Genomic DNA, 14,364 nt, shown 5'->3' on the forward strand with positions numbered 1-14,364 from the left:
TGATTTTGACCCCCCCCCCCCCCCTTTGTTCAGGGACACATTATTCAATTTTTGTTAGTCACATGTCTGTGGAACTTGTTCAGTTTATGTCTCAGTTGTTGAATCTTATGTTCAGACAAATATTTACACATGTTAAGTTAGCTGAAAATAAACACAGTTGACAGTGAGGACGTTTCTTTTTTGCTGAGTTTAGCATTTGTATAATTGATAAGGCCTAAAAAGAGAGTGAATAATTCCAATCAAATTCTAAACAAAATTAAACAACTTGTTTTAAATAGGCTATGTCTAAATACACTTACAGGCACCATAATTGCTCCCTGTGGGCACATAATATTAAAACAATGCAGATTATGGAGGGTTTTGCACATGTCCAAACTTTTCTCATTAGCTGGACAAAGATTCAATATAAAGAGAAAGGGAGAATGTCCACTCACCGTTATACTGCTTCCAAATATCTTTTATATACATATTGGAACCATCTTACAGATCGCATTCACAATTCTCCAGAAGTTGCATTGCATGCGCGCCTTGGATGTCCTCACCATAAAACCAGGACAGTGTGAATCATTCTGTTTGGTTTTATTAAAATTCAATAAAATGTTAATGATTTTTTTCAACAATAAATTAATATAAAATGTAATATCATAAAATCTTCAGGATAAAAAAAAGACAGGACACATTGCTATTGAACCAGCTTTCATTATAGTAGGCCTTGGGTAAGGGTAGCCTATGCCCATGCCCATCATGAAATGACAGATGAGAACAATGGTGAATACTGGCAAACCTAGTGTTTCGAAGTTATTTTCCTGTAACAATTGCTTGTTTCCCATTTCTTATACCGCTTTACCATTTAAACCAGCGTTTGGTTCTTCTTAAATTTCTATACCAGTGCTGCCTGAAATTAGCACTTTAGATCATGTTTAGGACATGTCAGATATGTCCAACCCTCCCATCTGAGCACGAGTGAGCTGATATAAGACCGGTAAGTGACGTACCCTTGCACAACAGTTTGAAAATAGCAGAGCGCTGGTTTTAACAGGTTAAAATTGCAAACAAACGGGCTTTTGACACAAGATCCCCCTTAACAGACAAAAATAGCCTTAGAGGGAGAGCGCAAAGATGTGGAGGACCAGATGTAAGCTTGCTACTGCCATTATTTTAATAAAAATATGTTTTGTTTCCCATAATGAAGCTATACAGTATATGCGAGTTATTGACCTCACAATAAGCCATACTTGAGTAATTTAGATTACTATGAAGCGGCAGTCATGCAGATGGTCAGCGCATGGGGTGCTGAAAGTAGGCTAATTCGAGAAGCCCTAATTCATTTAAACAGTCTTCATTTTAATTTGACTTTAGGCTACTAACAAGAGGGCAGTGGTGGAAAAAGTACTCAATTGTCATACTTGAGTAAAAGATACCTTAACAGAAAATGACTCAAAAGTGAAAGTTACCCAGTAAAATATCCAAGTAAGTCTAAAGGATCTGGTTTTAAATGTACTTAAGTACAGTGGTAGAAAAAGTACTTGTCATACTTAAGTAAAAATACAAAGTAAAAGCTACACATCAAATTCCTTACATTAAGACAACCAGATGGCACGATTTTTGTATTATTTTTAATTACGGACAGACAGGGGCACACTCCAACACTCAGACATAATTTACAAACACAGTATGTGTTTTGTGAGTACGCCAGGTAAGCGGCAATAGGGATGACAAAGCGTTATATTGATAGGTGTCAATTCTGTCCTGCTTGAGCATTCTAAATGTAACAAGTACTTTTAGGTTTCAGGAAAATGTGCAGTAAAAAGTTCATTTTCTTTACAAAATGTAGAGTAAAAGTTGGCAAAAATATAAAAAGTAAAGTACAGATACCCCCAAAAACAACTTACACCACTGCAAGAGGGCTTTGTGTTGGAGCCTATTCAAGAAATAAGAGGTAGGCCTACCTGTTTGATAGACTGAATTATAGTCTACTATCCATAGATTTTGTCAGCCAATTCCTTCAGTCACTATGCACTCCTTAAATATATCAGTGTCAGTGAGTGAAGGGCTTGGTGTGTTAAGTTAAAACCATGGCTCGAATTTAGGGTGTGTGTAGCCTGGCAAAAGTAAACCCAGCACAGGACACAAACCAATTTTGGGTTGTTTATTCTGTCAAAGTTTTAAATTAAGATAGGATAATGTAGAATGGAAATCACCAGAAGGTGGAGTCACCATAAAGGAAGGTTGAGTCAATCACAATCAAGTGAAATAAATCTGTTACAAAAGTGCATAAAAACAGAGTACAATAAGTACAAAGTGAAATACATAGACAGTAGTGGGTCTGCTTTCTATAGAAAAACAAGAAAATACAGTGACCAATGTTTCCAGTTAGAATGGACTTTCTAACATTTCAAATATCTGGGTACAAGATGTCCATAAGCAAAATGACATTGTGCATCAAAAACACCTTGCCATGAAACATTAGGAATACTTACAAAACACACTGTCAACATGATACCCTAACCCCACATGGAACAGTAGATCCTCATCTCACCCATACAGCACTGGGAGATATGTCATAACAGATCAATTACAATTAAAAAATGAAACAAAGTAGAACACACTGAAGCTTTACACAAAACAAAATGTAATTCTGACAATTACTTGCGCTTCAAATAATGTTATCATCAACTACACAATGTGGTTCTGAGAGCACTGGTATTCAGCTAGCAAGAAGCTAACATCCTCATGTCAATCTGAAAGTATCCAAAGGATAACATGACCATCTAGCATAAATTACAAAAACTCTTATACATTGCAGGTTATGCAAAATTATATATTCCGGTACAAGAGTAAAGATAAAAAGTATTACTTACCCATCTAAAGTAACGTTGGACCCACAATGAATTTCAACAGCTCTCCAGCGTAACTGCTTGCTCTCACACTACGCATGCGCAATCCCATAACCACCTGCACACCTCATTTATGAATCTCTTAAAGGGACAGTGCCATCTAGTGGATATAAATGAATACAGCTATGCGCTTTTACCACCTGGCTACATGTGAGTGATGGTATTGTGGCTTTTGTTAAAGAAAATGGCTAAAAGCATAGACCTACCCCTTATTAACTTAAAACATGTTACCTGAATAAAGTGATATATAAAGATGCTTTAGTCTACAATGCTGTGCCAGAAAGATACAGTAAAATGACGGGGACAGATGTGACTCCGATAAATATGGGATATCTTTGGTTTGTCTATGACATTCAGAGTCTGCACCACAACCTTCTATAGCCGACGAGACAAACAAAATGGACTTTGCTTGGGAAGCAATGTGTGATTCTGTCACTATCAATTGATGTTCAACATTTCAACAGGCTTTTAAACATACTAACTCTAAATCAGTCAGGGGCATGCCAGGTAGACTTGGAAGGAACAAATTAATTTAGGCTATATTATTATTTCAAAGCTATAGCCTGCCATTTAAGAAATATATTGTGAAGCATTTCAACAGCATTATGTAACTTATACGCAGGGAGTCAGGAAACAGCCGATCTCTCACCCCCGTGGGGACGTAGATGCGTGTATGAAGTTAAGTTCAGGGAGGAGGCAAGGCGGCAAGGGCCTGGTCGATAAAGTTCCCCACGGCACCGGAGTCCACTAAAGCTGTAGAAACAACACTTGAGGGACAGCTAGCCAGAGAAATGGGAACCAGAAAGGTTTTGGCAGAGAACAATGATAACAGAATACTCATGACTACTCAGGGAAACAGAAGGTCACAGGGCTGCCCCTCTGCTCTAGTGGACCCCTGGTTGGGATGCACCGGACACCACTGAAGCTGGTGCCCCTGCTGGCTGCAATAGGGACAAAGCCTCAGCTGTCTCTGGTGAAGCCGCTCTGCCACGGAGAGGTGTGTGGTCCCTACCTCCATGTGTTCAGGCTCTGCTTCAGGGCAGCCAAAGGAGGGAGGTGAGTGGCAAGTTGGACACCGGCGCTCCTGAAGAAGGTTATCCAGACGGCTGGCCATTGCGATGAGAGCGTCCAAGGATTTGTCATCATCCTGACATGCCAGCTCTGTCTGGACCGCTTTGCGCAGTCCACTGCGGAATAGAGTATGGTGCACTGGCTCATTTCATCCGCTGGAGGCTGCCACAGTCTGAAAGGTGAGGGAGTACTCCGCAGCGGTCTGGGCACCCTGCTGCAGTTGGAAAAGTCACTCCCCTCCCACTATGCCCTCGAAGACCGCCCTGAACAGAGCCATGAACCTCTCATAGGAATCTGGCTTTTCCTCTCTCTGACGGCCGTAGCCCACTCCAACGCCCATCCGTTCAGCAGGGAAATGACAGTCGCAACCTTGGACCTCTTGGTGGGGGCTCCCGTCTGATAGGCGAAATAGAAGGAGCACTGGAGTAGGAAGCCACGGCATTTTGATGGAGTGCCATAAAACTTCTCCAGAAGGGACAGTTGGGCATCGCTGACCTGGGTGGACGGCTGGGTAGGCTGGGGGACTGGCTCCTTGTGACGACCGCAGGAGGCCCTCAGTCAGAGGGATGGAGAACCTCGCTAGTGGTGTCGAGGAGGTGGAGAACCTCCTTCCTGGTCATACCCAGTAGAGCCAGCTGGTCATGGTGTTGGTGGAGTAGATGACAGTGTTCCTCGACAGTCTGGAAGACAGTGTAATCTTCTGCTGCCATAATTTCTGAGGCAGTAATCTATAACATATACACAGGGAGTCAAGAAGCAGAGTTTAATAATGAAACTATACAAAATAAGACATGAAAAGCGTACTGAACATGAGAGAAAACAATACTGAATGATACTTACTGAGGGCTATATGAAGGGAGAGTAATCAGGGTGGTAATGAAGTCCAGGTGTGCTTAACGATGGGGAGCAGGTGTGCGCAATGATGGTTGCCAGGACCGGTGATTAGTAGACGTTGAAGTCGAGCGCCGGAGGGAGCAGGAGTAGGCGTGACACTTCAACAACATGCCTATACATTTTGCATTTAGGCTGTATTACATGGAACTTCAAAAAATATTTATCTAGAATAAATCAAATTGAAATGAAAAAAGCCTTATTAGGCTATTCAATCATTCTACTGTAGAGTGCCTTTGAATTCACTTGTAGAAACAAGTTTGGACAGTTTTTGATTTGAGGATCATGCAGTGAGCTATGAATGCCTAGTTTGTTAATTTAGCCTAGCAGATCCTCTTATATTCTCATTCCCTAATCACAGTCAACACATCTATTTTGTAACAACAATATCATGGAAAAAAATGTATAACTAAGAAAATGATAGTTTCTGGAATTAAAAAAAGTATATACCGTAGGCCTACCTGATGATATGCAGCTGCTCTGTTAAAAAACAAATGGCTTTTTCTCAAATTCATTGATGATCAGATACTTCAGTTGTAACTGGTTCTGTTGCGCTTTCTTTTCTTTTTTACAGTTTATAGACAATTTTAGCACTGTTCCAAACTTAGACTATCCTCTTTTTCAACAATAGCCTTTATAGAAACGAAAACCTCTCCGGTGCTGCAGCATGCGCTCATTAGCTACCTGTGAGCTGCTCCTCCCCTCCCTTTATCGACATGTTGCATGCAGCCCTGCTGGATGTGACACAGATAAACCACTGATGTTTTCCTACTGAACCCACATTCACAGGGAAGTAGGACAATGTAATAGAGTTTAGTTGGTAATCCATAATCTCATCTCACCCTGTCAAAGTAATTTCACTCTTTTTTTATTTATTTTTATTTAACCAGGTACTGAGGTTGACTGAGAACCCATTCTCATTTATAGCAACAACTGTGGGAGCAAAACTCATGACTAGTTTGAAGAGCTAAAACAGAATGGCTATATAAGGAATGGAACATATAGGACCAGGGCCCCGCTACCATTATAACCTATACAGCTGTCAGATGTGGACGTTAACAAGCAATAACTGAGATGGAAAGATGATGGAGAAAAGTCAAGGGAAGCTATTTTCACATAGAGGGAGGGGATTCTATACGTTATGAAAAGGCAGAATCCTATAAAGGCAGGACTCTGTGATATGAGAATTTAGTCTTTTCCATGGAGGCGCTCGGCTCTGTTACGTTTGTAAAATATTATTTTCCATGGAAGGGCTCTGCTTTGCTACTTTGAAACTAAAGTCTATTATTGAATTCACAAGTTCTAGTAAGAGTGTTATATTTCTGAGTCAATATTCCACCACACAACCGGGGAATAGTTACATGGGAGAGGAGGGGGGATGAATGAGCCAATTGTAAACTGGGGATGATTAGGTGATCGTGATGGTATGAGGGCCAGATTGGGAATTTAGCCAGGACACCAGGGTTAACACCCCTACTCTTACGATAAGTGCCATGGGATCTTTAGTGACCACAGACAGTCAGGACACTCGTTTAACATCCCATCCAAAAGACGGCACCCTACAAGGGGCAATGTCCCGAATCACTGCCCTGGGGCATTGGGATATGTTTTAAAAAAGAGTGCCTCTTACTGGCCCTCCAATGCCACTTCCAGCAGCATCTGGACCAACCCTGAAGCAAGCCAGCAGTGGGATGTAGGGTGGTATGCTGCTGGCAATTGTTTTCTGAATGAACAGTAGCCTAAGTAACTGGCTTGACTGAGAATAACATGATTCAATGAATGCATTGTATGATTAGCTTAAACTGTAACTCATGACTTCTACAATTAAATTGCACTTTGTTAGCTCAAGGTTTCCCAAACTTGGTCCTGCCCTAGCACTACACAGAGGATTCAAATAATCAAAGCTTGATGATGAGTTGGTTATTTGATTCAGCTGTGTAGTGCTAGGGCAAAAACCGAAACGTGCACCCGAAGGGGTGCCCCAGGACTGAGCTTGGGAAACCCTGAGTTGGCTGGTGGCTTCCTGTGATTTACATTGGTGGCTTCACGTCATACATGCAGCATTCTGTTGAGATTTCCTTCCCAGAAAAATATTTGAAAATGTGTGGGCTTTGGCGCAGTATCTTCACCCTAATGGTCAACGTTGGTGAAATCTTTCTTTTGATTGGTGCATATCTTTGTCAATTTACCCTGCTACACTGCCACTGGGTTTGCGCACCACAGACCTAGGATCAGATTTCTTTACCCCCAAAATAAGGTTCTCCATATAGGAATGATCAAATATCTGATTCTGAATCAGTACCTCAATCCACAGGCTGACTGTCATCATGGTTGTCTGAGCCGTGTGTCAGTTCTGGCAGCTTTGTGGGAATTTGACACTATGGGAAAACTAGATGAGTTACTTTAAACCCGGGTGAGTTGCAAGCTCAAACCTTATTAACTTGGTAATATGTGATATGGATTCACGTATTTTGTCAATTTTATTTTAAGATTGATTAATAAACTAGAGTTTAACGTTAGCTAATTTTGGCTAGCTCGAATGTTACGTCAGTGAGTGAAGGAAGCAAGCATGCAATGTCAAAAATATATTCGGCCGTTTAGCTAGCTACTGGTAGCTGTTAACGTTACCACCTAGCTTGCTGGTTATTTTGTTCGTCCTGTCGTTTTATGGTAGGTATAGTTAGCTAGCTATCTCTTTTCATAGTTGAATGCCACTTTGTATGTCCTGTTGCTAGATAGGGTGGGTATAATTTGTGGAACGTTCCAACAGGAATCTGTTCTAAAAACGTAAAGTACAAGGTTGCCAACAAACAACGCATAAAAAGTAGCACGATCAACTCACCACGTAGCTTATTCTTAATGTTTGTCCATAGGCTACCAGAGTGAGAACAGACATTTTCGGAATAAACGTGGTGAGTGAAAAATTGAATGAAATAGCCCTCTCCCTACCCGGTGTCTTATTCGGCCGCTATACAACTTTGAATGCGTTGTTTGCTGACAACCTTGTTATTTACGAAGTTTTTGGTACAGATTCTCGTTGGAACGTTCCACAAATTATACCAACCCAGCTAGCTAGTCACATTCATAGCTAACAAGTCTAGACTAGTATGAGGGCTGGCTGTTGCATGTCTGCAACAGTTCATGGCACCTAGTCTGATTAATCAGGCTGTTATACACAATTAATTGGTAGCTATATACAGCCTGCAAAATCGTGTAAATATTTCTTACAAGACAGAATGTTGAATACAATTACATTTACACTCCTCTACCGGTTGTCTGTGCGGTCTGTCCTTCAGCTGCTCGAAATTTGAGACAAAATATCCACAGGAAAGTATTCATTGTTTACCCGACTTTTCAGAGAGTCAGTAAGTAATGTGGTTCAGGTCACACCGAGGTAAAGTTAGTTTTATATTGGATATTTATATAGCTATTGAACCAAGCATACCATGACAATGAAAATGGTATGTTCTGAATCAGGGGAGGATAGAGAACAATCAGAGATTGAAATCGGAATAAAAAATACAAAAATGAAAAATTCGCACGCAAATTTATTGATTGTTCTCTATCCTCCCCAGATTCAGAATATACCATTTTCATTGTCATGGCATGCTTGGTTCAATAGAACCAAATATCCAATGTAAAATTCGTTTTACTTATGTACCTAACGATATACTTAGCAGCGCTCTACAAAGTAGGGTAAACAATACTTTCCAATGGATATTTTGTCTCAAATTTTAAGCAGCTGAAGGACAAACTGCACAGACAACCTGTAGAGTAAGTTTAAATGTAATTTTATTAAACAATCTGGCTTGTAAGTAACATTTACATGATTTTGCAGGCATTAGTGTCAGGCTGTATATATCAATTAATTGTGTAATACAGGCTGATTAATGAGACTACATTAGTGGCAGTCGGTGCCGTTTAAGATGAGGTAGGATACATTTTTTTCTTATTTTTATGAGCATTGCCTTATTTCTATTACAGCATATTGGATGACTGTCATTCATATTCCATTCACCCAGCTCAATGTAACATCATAGGTTTAGGCTACTACATGATACTCCAATTTTCCCTATACCCATCATGGGTTTTCTACAACCTAGCCTATGAAGGAAAGTTTACAACGTAGGTGCACAGGTCGAGAGAATTTTAAGAAATCAAAGTGACAGACAGTGACACATTCAATACCGCCTTGCACACTCTTGCCTGCATCTAGCTGATCTAGGGTGTAATCATTAGTCCAACAATTGCAAATTAGAGTTTTTATTGGACATTCATGTATGTTTATCTCTGTTTCATTCCATTGGGTTACGTTTAAGAAAAGTTTTTCAACAGAATTGGCAGAATGAATACACCCCTGATCACACACACACAGTCCACTTTCATAGCAGCCATATCAAAACAGCATGATCACTTTGCTCGTTGTGTATATATATACTTATTTCTCGAAACTATCTACACGCTCTCCTCTCACTTTTTCTCTTCGCTTGTGGACAACATATCAGCTGTCTGTGACCAGGTGAAAAAACCTTTCCAAGCCAAACCTTCATATCATGACTGCTAACCTCTACACACAGCCTACATTGTTGTCACCTCATAGTCAACATAGATACTACAACTGATGCATTAGTAAATCCGCTACATTCATATACAGTCAGAAAGCAGTTTTGCGGGCCCCGGTGGCAATAAATTAATACAACCAAAAGCTTACCTTGACTTGGAAGTTCCAGTGTTGGATAGCCATAGTCAGCTAGCATCCCTCTCTGTTTGAGCTGGGTGTTTGAGTAGGCTAAACTAGCTAGTTGCATTCAGCTAGCTCAGTTAAAGTTAATGTAAAAAAAAAAAAAATACAACCAAATATCTCTCTTGCTTCTTAATTTTGGAAGAAATTAATTTGTTCAACTACTATCTCCCTTTGTCAACTACTCACCACATTCTATGCACTGCAGTGGTAGCTAGCTGTAGCTTATGCTTTCAGTACTATATTCATTATCTGATCATTTAACTGGGTGGACAACATCTCAGTTCATGCTGTAAGAGCTCTGATAGGTTGGAGCTTGGAAGTTGTCATAATGACTGTAAGTCTATGAAAGGGGGTGAGAACCGTGAGCCTCCTAGGTTTTGTATTGAAGCAAATGTACCCAGAGGAGGACAGAAGCTATCTGTACTCTGGCTAGACCATGGTGTTACCCTACAGAGTGCTGCTGAGGCTACTGTAGACCTTCATTGCAAAACAGTGTGTTTTAATCAATTATTTGGTGACATGAATATATTTAGTATAGTTTTGTCTAAAATATTTCACTATTTTAATCTTTATGAAATTCACTGAGGAGGATGGTCCTCCTTTTCCTCCTCTGAGGAGCCTCCACTGGACTACATGGTCCCTAGACTAGTTGACTAATTGGCTGTTCACTACCTACAGAAACAATGTCAGTGGTACTTTTTATATTCAGTTTGCATAGCTAGCTACATATTATTAAACCCTTAGCTATCACACTTAACAATTTTGTGTATTTTCTGTCCACCTAAAGTAGCTAGTTGTGATGCGGAGAGGAGACCCTGTTCCCCGCGCCTTCCAGGCCCCAGTGGATGTCCATGCTAGTGTAGATGGCCAGGTGTACATGTTCAGGCGAGGCCAGCAGAATGACTCTGCTGGCTCTTCAGAGGAAGAAGAGTTCAATGTGATGGAGTTGAGGCCCCGGGGGTGGCACGAGCTGGAACAGGACAGACGCGGTAGCCTCATGCTGCTGGAGAGGGACGTATTGGTTGGGGACAACCTCAACAAACTTGCTCTGCAATATGGCTGCAAGGTAAGTCCTTCAGCCCATGTATTTGCTGGCAGCAAACTGTACTGTACAGCGGTGGTGTAAAGTACTTAAGTACAAATATTTAAAGAACTACTTAGGTCGTTTTTGCGGGGGTATCTGTACTTAACTATTTATATTTTTAACTACTTTTACTTCACTACATTCCTGATGAAAATAATGTACTTTTTACTCTATACCTTTTCCCTGACACCCAAAAGTACTCATTACATTTTGAATGCTTAGCAGGACAGGAAAATGGTCAAATTCATGCACTTATCAAGAGAACCTCCCTGGTCATTCCTCCTGCCTCTGATCCGGTGGACTCACTCAACACACGGGCTTCGTTTGTAAATTATGTCTGAGTTTTAAAGTGTGCCACTGGCTATCTGTAAATAAAATTAAAACAAGAAAATAATGTGTTCTGGTTTGCCTAATAAGGAATTTGAAGTGATGTATACTTTACTTTTGATAGTTAAGTATTTTTAAAAACAAATACTTTTACTCAAGTAGTATTTTAATGGGTGACTTTTACTTGAGTCATTTTCTATGAAGGTATCTTTACTTTTACTCAAGCATGGCAGTTGGGTACTATTCTCACCACTGCTCTACAGGACACTCTACGTCAAGCACTGTAGATACGTGTCTGCATAGGCTACTGATACTGTGTGTTCACATTATGCCAATATTGACACTTGTCTTCCTCTCAACAGGTGGCAGACATAAAGAGAGTGAACAACCTGATTCAGGAACAGGATATATTTGCTTTGAAATCAATCAAAATCCCTGTGAAGAAACACAGCTTATTGACTGAGGCTAACGCAGAGCTAAAAGAGCCAGATCCAGGAACCTCAAATTCAGCCACACCACTGCCCCAGCCACAGGGCAAACTTACAGCCAGTTCCCCTGGTAGGCCACATCTACAGGAGTACACCGACTACCTCAAGGAAGTGGACCATGACATTGAGAGACTGATCCAAACCACAAATGCACAGGATGAGGTTTTTTTAGAGGCTGCAGAAAGGCCACAAAAGTTGGGCTCCAGAGGCCAGCGCCTGACCAGCTATGGAGCAGACTGGGGCATCCAGTGGTGGAACGCTGTGGTGGCCATGCTCCTGATAGGCATTATCCTACCTGTCTTTTATGTTGTTTATATCAAAACTCAAGATACTGGAGTGCCTGCTGCTGTAGCTACCTCAAACAGCTCAGGGACAGGCCTCAGCACAGACAGCCCTAGGAGCACTTTTAGCAGCCAAGAGAGTGTGTCTCTCAGTCTGAACAAACCTAACACTTAATTGAGGGAAACAATGTCTGTACTTCATGCTTAACTTTGGTCAACCAATGTTAGCCATAAGTACAATCACTTTGAATCCCTAAATAATGTTCTGCTTAAAGGTCATCAAAGTATTGCCTTAACAAAGCTGTGTTTGCTGTGTAACATTTCTTTACACAAGCTGGAAGCTTTTACTCTAGTATGGATTTTTGTATGTGCTTTACCAAGTATATTGGACTTCATAGTTTCCGATTTTGTGTGCCTTATTAGATGCGTGACTTATCCAGTCAACTGTTCTTTCTTGTTTGTGCTAATTATTTTTGAACGTATTTTAACACAAGTGGTTGCTTTGTGACATTACAGCTTCAATTGAATATGGATATTCAGTTTCGGACTTTCTTAGACAGTCTGAACTAATGGTACAAAATGTTTTATTTTTCTATGATAAGGATATAATGCCAACAGTGCCATTTACAGAGATGTGTATGAACTAACATGTTTGTCTTTTGTTTCAATACTTTATTAAGTGCAGTAAATGTCCTTTAAAGGGATAATTGTGGATTTTGGCAATGTTGCCCTTTATCTACTTCCTCAGGGTCAGATGAACTCGTGGATACCATTTTTATGCATTTGCTTGCATTGTTTTGGTAGTTTTGTGAGTCAATGCTAACCAGCGTTAGCGCAATGCCTGGAAGTCTACTGTTCCCATAGACTTTCAGTTATTGCGCTAATGCTAGTTAGCAACTTCCTTCAAACTGCACGCAGATACAGTACATAAAAATGGTATCCACAAATTCATCGGACTCTGGGGAAATAGATAAAGGGCCTCATTGCCAAAACCCCCGAACTATCCCTTTTAAACTAGGAATTAAAACTCAACCATGCATGCATAAAATGTCCGCGTGCAGGTCTGTGAACTAGGCTATGCGGTGTGTCACACTGATGTAGGCCAGAACTATCAGAAAGCAAAGCAGTCAAAGGTTTTTCAATACTGCTGCCATGGTCCGTTTCAATCAAGTGCTCTTACTCTTTGTGCCAATCAGTTAATGTTACTCCTGGAAAAATATAGCCTGATATTCCTATTGCCTTCGATCCAAAAGAATGGGGAGAATATGTGAATGTATTAATTACTCCGGTTAGTAACAACCTTTATAAGTTAGCATTAGTGTTATTTTCCAAAGTTACAAAAGTGTTTTGAGAATGTATGAACCATTCAAGAGGGCTCAAATTATGAATCATTTGAAACATGTTGGCAGTCTTGTATCAAACTGACCCTTTTCAGTATTTTCCCCATTACTTTTTAAATTGGTTAACAATTATTATTTACAAGCATAGCCTAAAGTATGTAAGGTACAGGACCAGTGTAACATGACTACAGTAAGCAGTGACACAATGAAACTATTTGTTCCAGGTCGAAGTTTTAACTGTTGAAGTTAGTTGTAACTGAGCAGTGTGTGTGTGTATATATATAAACGCAACATGTAAAGTTTTGGTCCCATGTTTCATGAGCTGAAATAAAAGATCCCAGGAATGTTCCATACACACGAAAAGCTTATTTCTCTACAATGTTGTGCACGAATCTGATTACATCCATGTTAGTGATCCTTTGCCAAGATAATCCATCCATCTGACAGATGTGGTATATCAAGAAGCTGATTAGTCACTGACTTGCCAAGTTAAATAAAATAAATAAAAACAGCATGATTACACAGTTGTGCTGTGGACAATAAAAGGCCACACTAAAATGTGCAGTTTTGTCACACAACACAATGACACAGATGTCTCAAGTTTTGAGGGAGCATGCAATTGGCATGCTGACTGCAGGAATGTCCACCAAAGCTGTTGCCAGAGAATTTAATGTTAATTTCTCTACCATAAACCACCATCAACGTTTTAGAGAATTTGGCATTAGTCCAACTGGTCTCAACCGCAGACCACGTGTACCACGCCATCCCTGGACCTCCGCATCTGCCTTCTTCACTTGCGAGATCGTCTGAGACCAGACACCCGGACAGCTGATGAACCTGAGTGATTATGTCTGTAATAAAGCCCTTTTGTGGGGAAAACCTAATTCTGACTGGCTCGGCCTGGCTCCCCAGTGGTTGGGCTTATGCCCTCCCAGACCCATCCATTGCAGCGCCCATGCCCATTCATGTGAAATCCATAGATTAGGGCCTAATGAATTTATTTCAATTGACTGATTTCCTTATATGAACTGTAACTCAGTAAAGTTGTTGCATGTTGCGTTTATAATTTTGTTTAGTATAGTTTGTAAAAGGCCAGAAGCAACTTATCTTTCACTACACCATGCTGTTTTTTATAGCCCATCAGTTTAATACATTTTAAAAGCAGGTAATATATTTGAGGTTCTGAAAATGGTACATACCTTAATGTATTTACTTTATGCCCTATACTGGTTGAGATGAAA

At 40.4% G+C, this 14,364-nt stretch overlaps 1 protein-coding gene across 5 annotated transcripts; it reads left to right on the forward strand.

The window, feature by feature from the left end:
* The first annotated feature begins 7,179 nt into the window (after positions 1–7,179).
* On the forward strand, positions 7,180–13,561 carry LOC120066265 (lysM and putative peptidoglycan-binding domain-containing protein 4-like). 5 transcript variants are annotated; one of them, XM_039017516.1, is made up of 3 exons: positions 7,180–7,272; positions 10,391–10,669; positions 11,377–13,561. In XM_039017516.1, the coding sequence occupies exons 2-3, from the start codon at positions 10,403–10,405 to the stop codon at positions 11,956–11,958; spliced, it is 849 nt and encodes a 282-aa protein (XP_038873444.1). In that variant the 5' UTR covers positions 7,180–7,272; positions 10,391–10,402; the 3' UTR covers positions 11,959–13,561. The 5 variants fall into 5 exon arrangements, with proteins under 5 accessions (XP_038873444.1, XP_038873445.1, XP_038873448.1 ...); XM_039017517.1 differs by having other exon boundaries at positions 7,195–7,272; positions 10,394–10,669; XM_039017520.1 differs by lacking the exon at positions 7,180–7,272 and adding an exon at positions 7,291–7,529.
* Positions 13,562–14,364: the final 803 nt, after the last annotated feature.

The sequence above is a fragment of the Salvelinus namaycush genome, chromosome 21 (assembly GCF_016432855.1).
Source record: "Salvelinus namaycush isolate Seneca chromosome 21, SaNama_1.0, whole genome shotgun sequence".
Taxonomy (NCBI): Eukaryota; Metazoa; Chordata; class Actinopteri; order Salmoniformes; family Salmonidae; genus Salvelinus; species Salvelinus namaycush.

Coding starts and splice junctions, on each gene's coding strand:
- LOC120066265 (XM_039017515.1), top strand. Junction 10,670..11,376: donor CTCTGCAATATGGCTGCAAG/GTAAGTCCTTCA, acceptor TCCTCTCAACAG/GTGGCAGACATAAAGAGAGT.